We start from the raw sequence: 17406 nt of genomic DNA on the forward strand, positions 1-17406 counted from the left end.
GGTTCTACATTGAGTTTGTGTTTTAGTCCAGGACTAGACTTAGTCTGTGTTGGGGAAATTGGCCCTTGGTGTCTACACTGAAACATATAAAGTAGGGCCAAGACTTTTTCCAGACCACATGACCAAACCAGGAAAAACACTGTGTACTTTAACCTTTAACTCAGGCAGATGGTCAAGAAAAACTATTGGTACTGCACATAGGGACAGTTTTCTGGACAGTTGTTACTGTTACTCCTTGAATGTTACTCCTTGACTAAAAAGCACTTTCAACTGAAATTCTCAGTGAGCATTTTGGACCGGGACTAAACTTAATCCGTCTCCGGGAAACCGGCCCATAAGGTTTTAGCAGAGAAGAAACATCAACCTACAAGACTTTCAACTGAACTCCCCAAAGCCAGGCATATATCCTGAAATCTCTTTGTAACATATATCGCTCATCGATATATTTTTATATGTACATATTCTTATGTATGTACGTATCATTTACTAGATTGGTGTGTATTAGGGAGTTGTTGTGGAATTGTTAAGATTACTTGTTAGATATTACTGCACTGTTGGAACTAGAAGCACAAGCATTTCGCTACACTCGCATTAACATCTGCTAACCATGTGTACGTTAATGATGATCGATATACTGTATACTGTATACGATATACTGTATGCCCTCAAATATATCTGAGGATGTATTTATTAACAAAAATGCTCTGCATATTATGGAAACTTATTTTTCTCAATTCTTGAATGAATACATAGTATCCATCCCATCAGTTTTTTGTTGTTGAATGTTGTGGTCAGTCATGTACTGACATTGGAAGTAGCTTAACCTGTGATCCCACTGGTCCAATACATTGATTAGTAAAACTTGGCCAACTGAAAGAGTGTGTTCTATTCTTATTTTTTAGAGGAACGTTTACATGGAGCAATGTCGTCATTCCAGTAAACCTAAATTTACCAGCCAGGACAAACAGACCTTAAGAGGAATATTTTGTCTACACAGACATAAGTGTGTCTCAACATGATTTAATTTAATATCCATTTTTACATATTGTTTTTACATCGTATACATCTAAATATCATCTATAACGTATATGTTGTTTTGAGAACTGATAACTGACAGGCTACCAGACAAGGGTGTGTACGCACGTGCGTGTGTGTGTGACCATCATCATGAGTATCACTTTATGACCATACAGGGACAGAGAAAAAAACACTACCTTCGCACACGCACACACGTACGCGCACACACACACACATACATTATGGGCAGGGCGGCAAAAGGCAGAACTGAGATCACTTAGCGGCCATTACCCCAAGGCCATTACCTACTCATTCCAGGGATTTTCTTTATTTTACTATTTTCTACATTGTAGAATAATAGTGAAGACATCAAAACTATGAAATAACACATATGGAATCTTATAGTAACCTAAAAAGTGTTTAACAAATCAACATATATTTTTAGATTCTTCAAAGTAGCCACCCTTTGCCTTGATGACAACTTTGCACACTCTTGGCATTCTCTCAACCAGCTTCACCTGGAATGCTTTTCCAATAGTCTTGAAGAAGTTCCCAAGTATGCTGAGCACTTGTTGGCTGCTTTTCCTTCACTCTACGGTCCAACTCATCCCAAACCATCTCAATTAGGTTGAGGTCGAGTGATTATGGAGGCCAGGTCATCTGATTCAGCACTCCATCACTCTCCTTGGTGAACTAGCCCTTACACAGCCTGGAGGTGATAGTCCCACTAAGCACAAACCAGATGGGATGGCATATCACTGCAGAATGCTGTGGTAGCCATGCTGGTTAAGTGTGCCTTGAATTCTAAATAAATCAGCGAGTGTCACCAGTAAAGCACCCCCACACCATCACACCATCACACCACCTCCTCCATGCTTCACGGTGGGAACCACACATGCGGAGAACATCCGTTCACCTACTCTGTGTCTCACAAAGACAAAGTGCTTGGAACTAAACATGTAAAATTTGGACTCATCAGACCAAAGGACAGATTTCCACCGGTCTAATGTCCTTTGCTTATGTTTCTGAGCACAAGCAAGTCTCTTATTATTAGTGTCCTTTAGTAGTGGTTTCTTTGCAGCAATTCAACCATGAAGGCCAGATTCACAGTTTCCTCTGAACAGTTGATGTTGAAATGTGTCTGTTACTTGAACTCTGTGATGTATTTATTTGGTAGGCAACCTGAGGTGCAGTTAAATATAGGTTTTTAAAAAGTTAATTAGCGTTAACTAGGCAAGTCAGTTAAGAACAAATTCTTATTTACAATGACAGCCTAGGAACAGTGGGTTAACTGCCTTGTTCAGGGGCAGAACGACAGATATTTATTTACATTGTCACCTCGGGGATTCAATCCATCAACCTTTCGGTTACTGGCCCAACACTCTAATCACTAGGCTACCTGTCTCCCCTTATCCTCTGCAGCAGAGGTAACTCTGGGTCTTCCTTTCCTGTGGCCAGATTCAGCCAGATTCAACATAGCCCTTGATGGTTTTTGCGACGGCACTTGATGAAACTTGAGATTTTCCGAATTGACTGAACTTCACGTCTTAAAGTAATGATGGACTGTCGTTTCTCTTTGATTATTTGAGCTGATCTTGCATTAATATGGACTTGGCCTTTTACCAAATAGGGCTATCATCTGTATACTTCCCCTACCATGTCACGACATAACTGATTTCTTCAAACACATTAAAAATGAAAGAAATTCCTCAAATTAACTTTAACATGGCACACCTGTTAATTGAAATGCATTCCAGGTGACTACCTCATGCTGATTGAGAGAACGCCATGAGTGTGAAAAGTTGTCATCAAGGCAAAGCGTGGCTCCTTTGAAGAATCTTAAATATAACATATATTTTGATTTGTTTAACACTTTTTTGGTTACTACATGATATAATAGATTTTGATTTGATCATTTTGATCCCTTCACTATTATTCTACAATGTAGAAAATAGAAAAAATAAAGAAAAACCATTCAATGAGAAGGTGTCCAAACTTTTGACAGGTACTGTATATTTAATAGATTTGAAATACTTTCCGAAATATATTATGGAATATATTTAAAGCATATATATATATATACAGTGCATTCGGAAAGTATTTATACCCCTTGACTTTCCCCACGTTGTTACGTTACAGACTTATATTAAAATTGATAATACATTTTTTTACTCATCAAACTACACACAATACCCCATAATGACAAAGCGAAAACAGGGTTTTAGACATTTTTGCAAAAGGTATTACAAATAAAAAACACATACCTTATTTACATAACTATTCAGATGCTTTGCAATGAGACTCGAAATTGAGCCAGGTGAATCCTGTTTCCATTGATCATCCTTGAGCTGTTTCTACAACTTGATTAGAGTCCATCTGTGGTAGATTCAATTGATTGGACATGATTTGGAAAGGCACAGACCTGTTTATATAAGGTCCCACAGTTGACAGTTGTGGTAGAAACAGTACGTACAGTTGAAGTCGGAAGTTTACATACACCTTAGCCAAATACATTTAAACTCAGTTTTTCACAATTCCTGACATTTAATCCTAATGCAAAGTCCCTGTTTAGGTCAGTTAGGATCCCCACTTTATTTTAAGAATGTGAAATGTCAGAATAATAGTAGAGAGAATGATTTATTTCAGCTTTTATTTCTTTCATCACATACCCTGTGGGTCAGAAGTTTACATGCACTCAATTAGTATTTGGAAGCATTGGCTTTAAATTGTTTAACTTTAACTTCCCTACGGCCCTACAGACTGTGGAGGCTCTGTTTACACACGTTTTCCGGCACGGGGTGCCTGAGAATATAGTGTCTGATCGGGGTCCCCAGTTCACATCGAGGGTCTGGAGGGCATTCATGGAATGTCTGGGGGTCTCGGTCAGCCTTACCTCAGGTTTTCACCCCAAGAGTAATGGGCAGGTGGAGAGAGTTAACCAGGATGTGGTTAGGTTTCTGAGGTCTTACTGCCAGGACCGGCCAGGGGAGTGGGCAGCGTTCATGCCCTGGGCAGAGATGGCCGAGAACTCGCACCGCCACTCCTCCACTAACCTCTCTCCCTTCCAGTGTGTATTTGGGTATCAGCCGGTTCTGGCTCCTTGGCATCAGAGTCAGACCGAGGCTCCTGTGGTGGACGACTGGTTCCGGCGCGAGGAGGAAACATGGGACGCCGCCCATGTCCATCTTCAGCACGCCGTGCTGCGCCAGAAAGTTGGCGCAGACCGTCATTGCAGTGAAGCCCCGGTGTTCGCACCGGAGAACCGGGTCTGGCTCTCGACCTGCACCTCCACCTGCCCTGTCGGAAGCTGGGTCCGCGGTTTGTGGGGCAATAAACCCTTCGTTCCATGTGTCTCTCCTCAGGCCGGTGGTGGTTGGCCCGCTCCAGGAGTCTGAGGTGGGGGAGGTTCCTCCAGGTTCCTTATATCCACATAATTTTACCTCCTCGTGATGCCATCTATTTTGTGAAGTGCACCAGTCCCTCCTGCAGCAAACCACCCCTACAACATGATGGTGCCACCCCCTTGCTTCACAGTTGGGATGGTGTTCTTCGGCTTGCAAGCCTCCCACTTTTTCCTCCAAACATAACAATGGTCATTATGGCCAAACAGTTCTATTTCTGTTTCATCAGACCAGAGGACATTTCTACAGTTACAAACTGTAGTCTGGCTTTTTTATGGCGGTTTTGGAGCAGTGGCTTCTTCCTTGCTGAGCGGCCTTTCAGTTTATTTCGATATAGGACTCGTTTTACTATGGATATAGATACTTTTGTACCTGTTTCCTCCAGCATCTTCACAAGGACCTTTGCTGTTGTTCTGGGATTGATTTGCACTTTTCACACCAAAGTACGTTCATCTCTCAGAGACAGAACGCATCTCCTTCCTGAGCGGTATGATGGCTGCGTGGTCCCATGGTGTTTATACTTGCGTACGATTGTTTGTACAGATGAACGAGGTGCCTTCAGGCATTTGGAAATTGCTCCCAAGGATGAACTAGACTTGTGGAGGTCTACAATTTTTTTCTGAGGTCTTGGCTGATTTCTTTTGATTTTCCCATGATGTCAAGCAAAGAATCACTGAGTTTGAAGGTAGGCCTTGAAATACATCCACAGATACACCCCCAATTGACTAAAAGTATGTAAATTAGCCTATTAGAAGCTTCTAACGCCATGACATAATTTTCTGGAATTTTCCAAGCTGTTTAAAGGCACAGTCAACTTAATGTATGTAAACTTCTGACCCACTGGAATTGTGGTACAGTGAATTTTAAGTGAAATAATCTGTCTGTAAACAATCGTTGGAAAAATTACTTCTGTCATGCACAAAGTAGATGTGCTAACCGACTTGCCAAAACTATAGTTTGTTAACAAAAAATGTGTGGAGTGGTTGAAAAACAAGTTTTAATGACTCCAACCTAAGTGTATGTAAACTTCCGACTTCAACTGTATTTAACTGATCCATTTGATATTAATGGTTAACAATTCGTATTTAACTAATAGTAAGAGATTTCTGTCCTACTAGTGTCTGTGTTTTCATGGGCTCCACTCTCGTTCCCTGCAGCTAATTTTGGTGTACAGTATGGTCCCTGGAGAAGACTTATCCCGAAGCCACTCCAGCATTGTCTTGGCTGTGGTCTTAGGGTCATTGTCCTGTTGGACTTTTTCCATTTAAGAATGATGGAGGCCACTGTGTTCTTGGGGACCTTCAATGCTGCAGACATTTTTTGGTACCCTTCCTCAGATCTGTATCTCGACACAATCCTGCCTCAGAGATTCAAGGACAATTCCTTTGACCTCGTGGCTTCGTTTTTGCTCTGACATGCACTGTCAACTGTGGGACCTTATATAGACAGGTGTGTGCCTTTCCAAATCATGTCCAATCATTTGAATTTACCACAGGTGGACTCCGATCAAGTTGTAGAACCATCTCAAGGATGAGCAATGGAAACAGAATGCACTTGAGCTCAATTTCAAGTCTCATAGCAAAGGGTCTGAATACTTATGTAAATAAGGTATTTCTGTTTATTTTTAATAAATGTGCAAACATGTCTGAACCTGTTTTCACTTCGTCATTGTGGGGTATTGTGTATAGATTGCTGAGGAATTGTTTTTTATTGAATCCATTTTAGTATAAGGCTGTAATGTAACAAAATGTGGAAAAAGTCGAGGGGTCTGAAAACTTTCCGAAGGTACTGTAAATACAAAATGCAAGCAGAAAAAAAACACGTCCATCATAAACAGACACATTCATGACTAATAAAGCCCTCGGAATACGGCATTACATGCATTTGACCAAAGATGCAAATGTGCTACATATGACAGTTTTTTTTCATATGGGATGACATTGGAAAGATCAAATCATAGTGACAGATTCACACATTGTATAAGATTACTTCCCAAGCAAAGTCCAATTTGTTTGACATCTCAACTTTAGGTTGTAGCTCAGCTTCTGAATGCCATAGAGACAAACCAAAGATATTCCCATGTGCGTCAGAGTCGAGTCGTCCTCGGGCATTTTACCACTTGTTTCTAGCCTAAAGCATAGCAGATGAGTGTTTTAGGTATAAACATTTGCAAATTGTAAAAAATATATATCCCTCAAATCAAGGAAGGTCCCACCACGCCCCTACACAAAATGTTGCCCCTAGATTGGGGACCCCTACCTTAGATAACATAGCTAATCACGGTCGTTCCATTTCACTTCCATCTGGTCATTCGACTAACTGTCTACTGACTAGCTGTCTATTGACCAATAACAAACCAATTCAGTATTGTGACATTCTATTACCATCACGAAAAGCAACGGCAACATCGTGCTAGCATTTTACCTTAAAAACAAGGCACACTAGTTCAGCCAACGTTTTTTAACGTAATTTCAGCAAAATTACGCTGAACCAATGTGGATAGACGTTGAATTGACATCTGTGCCCAGTGGAATATTTAATGTTCTAGGCAATGTGAATAAACACAGTGAAATACTGTCTGTTGAGTGCAGGGTTGGTTCTTTGGAATATGTGCCTTCAACCTTCCTTAAAAATACATTTTCCAGGATCTAGTAGTAATTGCTGCCACTACCTTGCTTTTGTGGCATCGCACACATTACATTAATGGTCTTGTGGCAGTCAACAGGAAGCCAGATATTGAGGGAATTGTTCCGAGGTAATTGACCTTGTAATGCCATTTACACAGAGTGCACTGGAGAAAATAGGTCCCAGAGCTGTACACTTGGTAACCCAGAAATATGATGTCAGACGTGGTGCATTAGTGGCAAATGACTGTAAGTGCTTGAAGCTCTGAGGTGGAAAACCACAGATAATGGCCAGCAATTCAATCTGGGCTGACCCTGTAAAATCCTATTGGATGTGGGAGAGGGAAAGATGGTCCAAAGCAGGGTGCTTTGCCTCCTCCATCCACTTATTGAGTTAGCAATTTAGCATGTCCTCTCAGTCTAAGTGCCAACATCTTTTTTGTTGTTGTTTATCGTTGTTTCTGAAACTAATTGTTTGCTTAATTTAAAATTGGTTTTCGAAGTGCCCATGTTTGGGATGCAGACTGCAATCTACCAGTGCACACACATTCACGCACGCACGCACCCACACACTCACCAAGTGAATATGAGGCAGAAGAGGGTGGAGATGAGGATGAGCACCTGGTTGAAGATGGCAGACTGTGTTCGCTGTATGGCACGATGCAGGTCATTCTAGGGGAGAGAGGATACGGATGGTTGGTAAACCTCTTACCTCTATTTTTGTAAAGGATGTTTTTTAATATTTCATTGCTAAATAAGGTAGGTACACATAGTTGAGATGGGGAGACAGAACAGAGGGATAGAGCAGTGGCAGGACCAGGGATCGAACCACTGCCTCCAGATGTAATGTGTGGTCCAGAGGCAGCAGCACTATCGCGACATGCTGATTCAGCCGTATCGGAGTTGATGCAGGTTAACACTCACAATCATATTCTCCAAGGCATGCTTGGCCAACCAGCAGTTCAGGAACACTGGGATGAAAAGGTTCCGCAGAGGGAGCCACATGACCTGAAAGAGCACAGAGATTGTTGTAGGCTATCCCATCTATAGAAGCCCAAAACATTCCTGACAATGTTGCCAGATACAAAGAGTTAGGTTATCACAATGTTTCAGCAATGTAGCTGTGTTACCTGGGAAGACTCTGGTCATGATACTCTCTGAGACAAAATATACTACTAGGAGTTTGTAGGTACATACAGTATATGATGTAACTTAAAACATCTTAAAATCCCAGTTAAAACCACATACAATTTAGAATTCAGCCGTGTTCATCATTAGCTGTGACTATGGGATGAGACCATAATAGCCCTGCCATAGCATTGTGTTTTGCTAGAGTCCAGGGCCCATATTCACGTCTCAGAGTGGGAGTGCTGATCTAGGATCAGGTCACCCCCCTCTTAATTATTATTTAAATGGAAAATCTGATCCTAGGCCCTGTTAGAGTGTGTTAACTCTTACGGTGAGCAGGAAAGGCACTGTGTTCACCATCTCCAGGATAAACGTCAACCGAATTATCTGCTCCCAAATGTTGCCCTGAGGACAAAGTAGAGAGCAGTCATGTTTCTTCTTTCTTTGTATCTCTTTTAGCCCTTTTGGGGGTTTATCTTCTGCTTCCTTTTGGGCCTAATGGTTAGAGTGTTGGGCCAGTAACCAAAAGGTTGCCGGATCGAATCCCCGAGCTGACAAGGTAAAAATCTGTCGTTCTGCCCCTGAACAAGGCACTGTTCCCCAGTAGGCTGTCATTGTAAATAAGAATTTGTTCTTAACTGACTTGCCTAGTTAAATAAAGGTTACTTTTTTTTTTTTTTAAATCACAGTTAATCTGTTTCACAATCTATTGACTTTGTATATAGATATACATATTGACATGACTGTAGAGTGGACATTACAATGAACGTTTTCTTAGACTGAGTGACACCCTATGGAGTGGGATGGTACTTACCTTGTAACTCAGGTAAGTCAATAGAACAGTTTCAAAAAGACAGATAACTGCCACAGACACCTGTTGAAGAAATAGAAGACTCTTTGTTTTCATCGAGGCTCATAAAGAATGACTGAGAAGCAGGTTAACTGAGAAAATAAACGACAAACAACAGTAACTGCATAGTGCCCATGTATACAGTAGTTAGCAAACAACTACAATTGAATAAATTATGATGAAAATTTGTTGGCAGAAATTTCACCTGTAACGGCCATATTAGAAGACTTCGTTCGACCCACATTATGGGAGACCTGGCGGGGGGAAAAGCTGTGTGTTAGTTTACACCTGGAGATTGAGATGAAGAGAGAGATTTGAATCATGTCCAGAGAATAACTAGCCATCAGTGGTGTGTAGAGAATAACTCATTGGTTGTGCTTGATGTTGGATTAAAGAGTCCCTGAAAACAATACATTGTCCAGGAGTTTTCCCAAACTTAGACTAAGTAGGACAATGTTTCTGTTCAGGATGGTACCCTAGTATGAGAGTGGATTTAGGGACACTGGTGTAGGGTTGAGACATGAAACCACTACAAACATCTGACAAGGCTTTAGAAAAGGCGAACAGCTTAAAGCAGTGGATGGCTGTCCTATTGCTTGCAGTCATCGTGGTGTGTTCTAGCGACCACCTGTTTGTGCCAATTCAACATGTAGAATTGTTGGGAAAATGGCGGCCGATATTTTGGTCAGAACCACGTTGTTCTGCTATGTTTCCTCTCTAAGTGAGTGTGTGTCTCGATGCATTGTTACCGGGTAATATTGATATTATTAGGTCTGGATATGCTTCTGTTTTATTTAACACTATTAGATAAGAGTAGAGAGAGTAAACACTCACCAGTCAATCTTTAAAAAGATGTATGTTTGATTAGGGCATCCCCAGCTGTAGAGAAAAAATGTCAAAATATTTAACATGCACCATGTACAATAATATTGAAGAAAATGAAATTCTACAGTCATTTCAAAACAAGGACAACGGCAAGGAAACTGACTGTATTGCTATTTTGATACATGAGACTTATTTGATCTAATAGAAGTTTCTTAATGCTTAGGTTGTTACGAGTGTACTGATATACGGTGCACTTGGAAAGTATTCAGACCCCTTCCCCTTTCCCACGTTTTGTTGCGTAAACAACCTTGTTGTAAAATTGATTCAATTCTATTTTTTCTTAATCAATCTACACACAAAACCCAATAATGAAGTGAAAACAGGTTTTTAGACATTTTTACAAATGTATTAAAAAAATTAAACTGAAACACATTTTTGTTGTAGTCCCAGACATGAATCACAAAAATGTGTTTCAGTTTTTTACATTTTTACTGCTGTTTTGACTGGAGTTGTGAAACACTGAGCTAGTGTCTAGAAAGAATGATAGACAGTGAATTGAATGATTCCGTACATGTTCAGTGCATTCACTTCCTCTGTTTCCAGGCATAGAAATGAAAGTATTAAAATCATTGTCGTTAGCTAGGTTTCCCTACAATTGGCGACAGATTTTCATGTGAATATTAATCAAATCTGCATAAAACAATACGGACATTTCCCCACCAGAAATGCGTTTCCATCAAACTGACTTATTGCGGATAAAAGGCTGTGCATGATGACATAGTGCACATAAAAATAACTGTGGTTAAATTCCCATGTACCGAATAAAAAGTACAAGTTAAATGGGTTTCCATAGAATCTTCAACTCTACTGATCCCATTGGGCACAAACTGGTTGAATCAACGTTGGTTCAACATCATTTGTCAACATATTGTGGCGTGGAATCTAAGTGGAGAATACATTGGATTTGAAAAAAGTAATCAATGTAAACTGTTGTTTTGATGGTGACATTTCAGCCACAGGATTACATCATCATGATAACCAAATTTCAACATAGACAAACCTTGTATGAAATATGTTGACTTTGTACCTTTAAAACAATGTCAGATTTTCAACATTATATCCACTATCAGAAAAAAAATACACCAGACAGAACGTCCTACTGGAGAGTTGATCTACTGTATCTACACCTACCATTTGGTCTCCTATCCAGGGTTTTAACCAAGTTCAGCCCTTCTTAGCTATGTATGATATTTGTCACTGACTATTACCGGTGAGCTACTGTGAGAATGATTGTTGAGAGATCGCAATGTAAAAACTAAATAGATTCCCTGTTGCTATTGAAATCATTCCGAAGGGTAGATTTAAGAGCAAATGAAATGTAACCATACTTTATCCCTCATAAATCAATGATGCTATTTAGGCCTATATAGCATTTGCAAAGTCATCAACGGCTATTGTTTAATTTCATCCCAGAATTCATCAGAAAATATACAATACAATAGGCCTTGGGTTTCCAACATGAATCCAGCATATCAATTATTCATTTGTAGAAAAAATGGAATTAAAGCCAAGTCAGTGGCACAGATGGAACTATCCAAGCAGAATATAAATCCCCTTTAAATGTTTATATTTGGTTGCATTGACAGCTAAACACAATTAAATATCTCTTTTGAAATACAATACATAGCCTATTAACTTGGCAACAAGTTAACAAATGATATGCTGAATTCACCACTTAAACTCAAAAAATAAAAGTTAAAGAATGGGATTATGCCAGTGGCTCAGATGGAACAATTCAAGCTGTGGATACAACACCTTTAAATGTTGATATTTGGTTGCATTGCGTTGCCAACCGAACACAATTCAATATGACCTTTGTAATACAGCAAATAGCCTAAAGTTAAGGTTATCTTACAAACTAATGTAACATTTACCCTTAAAAATGTTTAACACATACATGGCCACATTGAGGTTACTGTAACTATTAATTTGTTTTTATGTAATCATGTTCAAGATAGCATGCGTAGGTTGTCACAGATCTGTGGAGATTTCCACAATTGCTATAATAATCTGAGCAGAACCTCGAACGGCATTGATCACTTGCACCATGTATTTTAATGTAATCTCAACTGCAATCCAGGTCATTTGGTTCTGCTAGTCGATGATGCACAGTGATAACACATTCAGTTGTATAAATAAACAAAATACCTGACATTGTATTCCTACTGTATTTGAACTTTGCATAATTAATTATACCGACACAAACAGATCCCACCATGCCGAATGAACTAATTCTCTGTCGACATTATAAAGGTGAACTGGCATTTTCTGTTTCCATCAGCCCGATTGCGATTTTTTTTCATGCAACAGGTAATTCATCCGCATGAAATGGCTGGATGGAAACCTGGTTAGGAAGACTTTTTCCACGGCATGAAAATAGCTAATAGTCCACATTCTCTACTAATTATCCCTGGTTTCTTCTCTGAGAATTACTATACCTTGAGGGCCATCGTTAGAGGCTGTTGTCAAATTGTAGTCATAAAAATGCAACATTTCTGTGACAATTCAGTGAAGACCAGGTGGTATCTACATGTACCTACGAGACATTAAATTACGATCCTTACCAGCCATGTCCTTTGGATGGGTCATCTGTCAATACGCGACACATGTATAAGATACAGCTCAGGACCTTTAGGGAGAAGTCAAACACTTGTATTCTCAGGCCTGGGAGACAAAGACAGAGGTTATATGTCATACTTAGGGTCAGTACTTCCTCACCATGTGACCTGACCAGGAACATCTCCGGGCCCCTTTGATATAACTGGTTCAACAGTTTGCTATTTGTTACCGATGCAACGGGTGTATTTTTACTATGTCTTTAAAACAAAGTACAAATAAGATTTATTAGATGGATAGTAACAGCATATAGTGTAGTTCAACTGTGACTACACAGTTAAAAAACATGACTTACTTGATCTTTGGTTTTTGATGAAGAACAGTTTAAGTGTCTCTTTGAAAGTACTTTCATTGGCATAAAATTCGACTTGCACCCTTAAAAAAAGAGTAATATTAGTTTCTATAAATAAAATGAATAATGTCATATTTACTAAGCATTTTCACATGGGTAAGGCTGGATGTTAAACAAGTGCAAGGATTCCACAGGTGCAAACCCTTAAATAATATACAACAATGTTAAACCACATGATTTAAACCACTTTTCTTTTTAAATTGAAGCTAACATGTCAAACAAACTCAACCTACCTGTCATCATTTAGTAAATTCTGGTCCCCGAGGAGTAAGTCCCTGAATCTATAACTCGGGGGAAGACGGGGTACTTCGCTCTCCAAATCAACCATAGTTCTCCTTAGCTGTAGCTACATCAGTTGAAACAAAAGCTCAATCCAGATCTCAAAATGTACACTTTTATAACAATGTTTCAAATCAATTGTTGCACTCAGTCGTGCATCCTTATTCCAAGCGCCCGAAAAGACTGCATCCATCACAAAAATATGGTTTAATTATTTGGAAAACAAGGAAGCAGCTATATAGGCTAATTATTCAAAGTCATCCCATTGTTGAGCATCCTTGAGTGCATGTGTGCGACTAGACACCCAAGAGCATCATTATGCTCTTGAGACATTGTGCATGTGTCATCTCACTGCAAGCATCATCCAAAGCGCACATCTCAGTCATTGGAGTCGTCGGTTTATTGGTGATAATGATTAAGCTAATAATGATGATGTGAATATACACTATATATAAAAAAGTATGTGGATATCCCTTCAAAGTAGTAGATTTGGCTATTTCAGCCACACCCGTTGCTGACAGGTGTATAAAATTGAGCACACAGCCATGCAATCGCCATAGACAAATATTGGCAGGACAATGGCCTTACTGAAGAGCTCAGTGACTTTCAACGTGGCACCATCATAGGATACCACTTTTCTAACAAGTGAGTTCGTCAAATTTTGGCCATGCTAGAGCTGCCCGGTCAACTGTAAGGGCTGTTATTGTGAAGTGTAAACGTCCAGGAGCAACAATGGCTCAGCCGCGAAGTGGTAGGCCATACAAACCCACAGAACCGTCGAGTGCTGAAGCGCGTAGCTCGTTACACTCGCCTGTCCTCATCTTGCAAAACTCACTGAGTTCCAAACTGCCTCTGAAAGCAACATCAGCACAAGAACTGTTCCATGGCCGAGCAGCCGCACACATGTCTTAGATCACCAAGCGCAATGCCAAGTGTCGGCTGGACTAGTGTAAAGCTCGCCGCCATTGGACTCTGAAGTGGTGGAAACGCATTTTCTGGAGTGATGAATCACGATTGAAGTTAGCTACATCCTTTACTACTCAAAACAATACTGTTTTGTTTGAAATACATTCATATGCTCAAAAATGTAGGCTACATAGCCAGAGAAGAAGAGATGAAGCAAGAGGATTTACTAATCTGTCTGTGTGAGATAAGCACTTTTCACTCCGAGTACAACAGTCTGATTCATAATATCCATTAAACCTAGCGGTCAAACAGGGAAATAGTTCCAATCATTTTTCCACCGTAATTTTTTTTTCCCATAGGGATTTTGGAAATAATTCAAATAAGGGCTGTGTTTCGTGTAGGCTTACCTTGGTGTGACATTTTGATAACTGTGTAAATCTCTCTAGGACAATGTGACTTTTATGCAAAAATCACCCAATTATCCAAGTTGAAATGACATGGTGTGCCCAGTGGATAATGACCCATGTCCCAACAGGTTCATTTTCACATATCTACTGTAACTTTCTCCAACAAGAGATGAGGCCCCACTGCCAGACCACAACCTAGTGGCTTTGGTCTATTTTTACCTGGTAATGCAAAACTTTTTGTTTCCCACTTTTCACCAGACTATTTTATCATATTTAGTGACTCAAATAGAAGCTAGTCCAGTAACACTTACACAGTAACACATCCAAATATAATGATGACATGATTACAAGGCATATAAAAGGTTATGTTATACCTCGATTCTCAAAGTTACGTGTTACTGTCAAACAGTCGAGGCTAGAATCTAGCCGTACTACACCACTAAGTGTGATATGAGCCCTAGGAACTCAATTGAATAACTTTAAAGTAACAGGCTCTTGGTTTGGAGAGGGAGCAGTGTAACAGTGACCCAGAACCAAACCAATAACCTATTACATTCAGTTTCTTGGGCTCATATCACACCTAGGTGGCGAAGTATGGCTACATTCCACCCTTGGCTGTCTGACATTTGGCATAGTCATCAGATTTGGGTTTTTGGGAGCAGTGTGCAGTTGACCAATGGACAGCTTTAAGCTAAACAAACATGATGCTAATATACCCCAGTGCACCCTGGGTACCCATATTTTTATTTTACCTTCATTTAACTAGGCAAGTAAGTTAAGAACAAATTCTTATTTTCAATGACAGCCTAGGAACAGTGGGCTAACTGCCTTGCTCAGGGGCAGAACAACAGATTTGTATCTTGTTAGCTCAGGGATTTGAACTTGCAACCTTTCTGTTACTAGTCTAACACTTTAACCACTAGACCACCCCATCATTTGAGTCAATTGGAGGTGTACCTGTGGATGTATTTCAAGGCCTACCTTCAAACTCAGTGCCTCTTTGCTTGACATCATGGGAAAATCAAAAGAAATCAGGCAAGACCTCAGAAAAGAAATTGTAGACCTCCACAAGTCTGGTTCATCCTTGGGAGCAATTTCCAAATACGTGAAGGTACCACATTCATCTGTACAAACAATAGTACGCAAGTATAAACACCATGGGACCAAGCAGACGTCATACCGCTCAGGAAGGAGACGTGCTCTGTCTCCTAGAGATGAACGTACTTTGGTGCAAATCAATCCCAGAACAGCAGCAAAGGACCTTGTGAAGATGCTGGAGGAAACAGGTACAAAAGGATCTATATCCACCGTAAAACGAGTCCTATACCAACATAACCTGAAAGGCCGCTCAGCAAGGGAGAAGCCACTGCTACAAAACTGCCGTAAAAAAGCCAGACTACGGTTTGCAACTGCACATGGGGACAAAGATTGTACTTTTTGGAGAAATGTCCTCTGGTCTGATGAAACAGTAATAGAACTGTTTGGCCATAATGACCATCATTGTGTTTGGAGGAAAGAGGGGGAGGCTTGCAAGCCGAAGAACACCATCCCAACCGTGAAGCACGGGGGGAAATTATGTGGATATATTGAAGCAACATCTCAAAACATCAGTCAGGAAGTTAAAGCTTGGTCACAAATGGTTCTTCCAAATGGACAATGACCCCAAGCAAACTCCCAAAGTTGTGGCAAAATGGCTTAAGGACAACAAAGTCAAGGTATTGGAGTGGCCATCACAAAGCCCTGACCTCAATCCTATAGAAAATGTGTGGGCAGAACTGAAAAAGTGTGTGCGAGCAAGGAGGCCTACAAACCTGACTCAGTTACACCAGCTTTGTTCTCCCAACTTATTGTGGGAAACTTGTGGAAGGCTACCTGAAACTTTTGACCCAAGATAAACAATTTACAGTGCCTTGCGAAAGTATTCGGCCCCCTTGAACTTTGCGACCTTTTGCCACATTTCAGGCTTCAAACATAAAGATATAAAACTGTATTTTTTTGTGAAGAATCAACCACAAGTGGGACACAATCATGAAGTGGAACGACATTTATTGGATATTTCAAACTTTTTTAACAAATCAAAAACTGAAAAATTGGGCGTGCAAAATTATTCAGCCCCCTTAAGTTAATACTTTGTAGCGCCACCTTTTGCTGCGATTACAGCTGTAAGTCACTTGGGGTATGTCTCTATCAGTTTTGCACATTGAGAGACTGAAATTTTTTCCCAATCCTCCTTGCAAAACAGCTCGAGCTCAGTGAGGTTGGATAGAGAGCATTTGTGAACAGCAGTTTTCAGTTCTTTCCACAGATTCTCGATTGGATTCAGGTCTGGACTTTGACTTGGCCATTCTAACACCTGGATATGTTTATTTTTGAACCATTCCATTGTAGATTTTGCTTTATGTTTTGGATCATTGTCTTGTTGGAAGACAAATCTCCGTCCCAGTCTCAGGTCTTTTGCAGACTCCATCAGGTTTTCTTCCAGAATGGTCCTGTATTTGGCTCCATCCATCTTCCCATCAATTTTAACCATCTTCCCTGTCCCTGCTGAAGAAAAGCAGGCCCAAACCATGATGCTGCCACCACCATGTTTGACAGTGGGGATGGTGTGTTCAGGGTGATGAGCTGTGTTGCTTTTACGCCAAACATAACGTTTTGCATTGTTGCCAAAAAGTTCAATTTTGGTTTCATCTGACCAGAGCACCTTCTTCCACATGTTTGGTGTGTCTCCCAGGTGGCTTGTGGCAAACTTTAAACAACACTTTTTATGGATATCTTTAAGAAATGGCTTTCTTCTTGCCACTCTTCCATAAAGGCCAGATTTGTGCAATATACGACTGATTGTTGTCCTATGGACAGAGTCTCCCACCTCAGCTGTAGATCTCTGCAGTTCATCCAGAGTGATCATGCGCCTCTTGGCTGCATCTCTGATCAGTCTTCTCCT

At 40.3% G+C, this 17406-nt stretch overlaps 1 protein-coding gene across 1 annotated transcript in view; it reads right to left on the bottom strand.

Moving 5' to 3' along the window:
• The window catches only part of LOC112260210 (potassium channel subfamily T member 2-like), an 88464-nt gene extending 75246 nt beyond the window's left edge, over window positions 1-13218 (bottom strand). The window contains exons 1-8 of the mRNA XM_024435141.2: window positions 13107-13218; window positions 12817-12896; window positions 12470-12569; window positions 9226-9274; window positions 8985-9044; window positions 8501-8575; window positions 7967-8050; window positions 7620-7714 (exon numbers count right to left, since the gene is read on the bottom strand). Coding sequence (XP_024290909.2) covers window positions 7620-7714; window positions 7967-8050; window positions 8501-8575; window positions 8985-9044; window positions 9226-9274; window positions 12470-12569; window positions 12817-12896; window positions 13107-13201 — 638 coding nt within the window. The 5' untranslated portion in view covers window positions 13202-13218. The remainder of the gene's footprint in view (window positions 1-7619; window positions 7715-7966; window positions 8051-8500; window positions 8576-8984; window positions 9045-9225; window positions 9275-12469; window positions 12570-12816; window positions 12897-13106) is intronic.
• Window positions 13219-17406: the final 4188 nt, after the last annotated feature.

Source organism: Oncorhynchus tshawytscha, linkage group LG10 (genome assembly GCF_018296145.1).
Source record: "Oncorhynchus tshawytscha isolate Ot180627B linkage group LG10, Otsh_v2.0, whole genome shotgun sequence".
In the NCBI taxonomy this organism is placed as follows: Eukaryota; Metazoa; Chordata; class Actinopteri; order Salmoniformes; family Salmonidae; genus Oncorhynchus; species Oncorhynchus tshawytscha.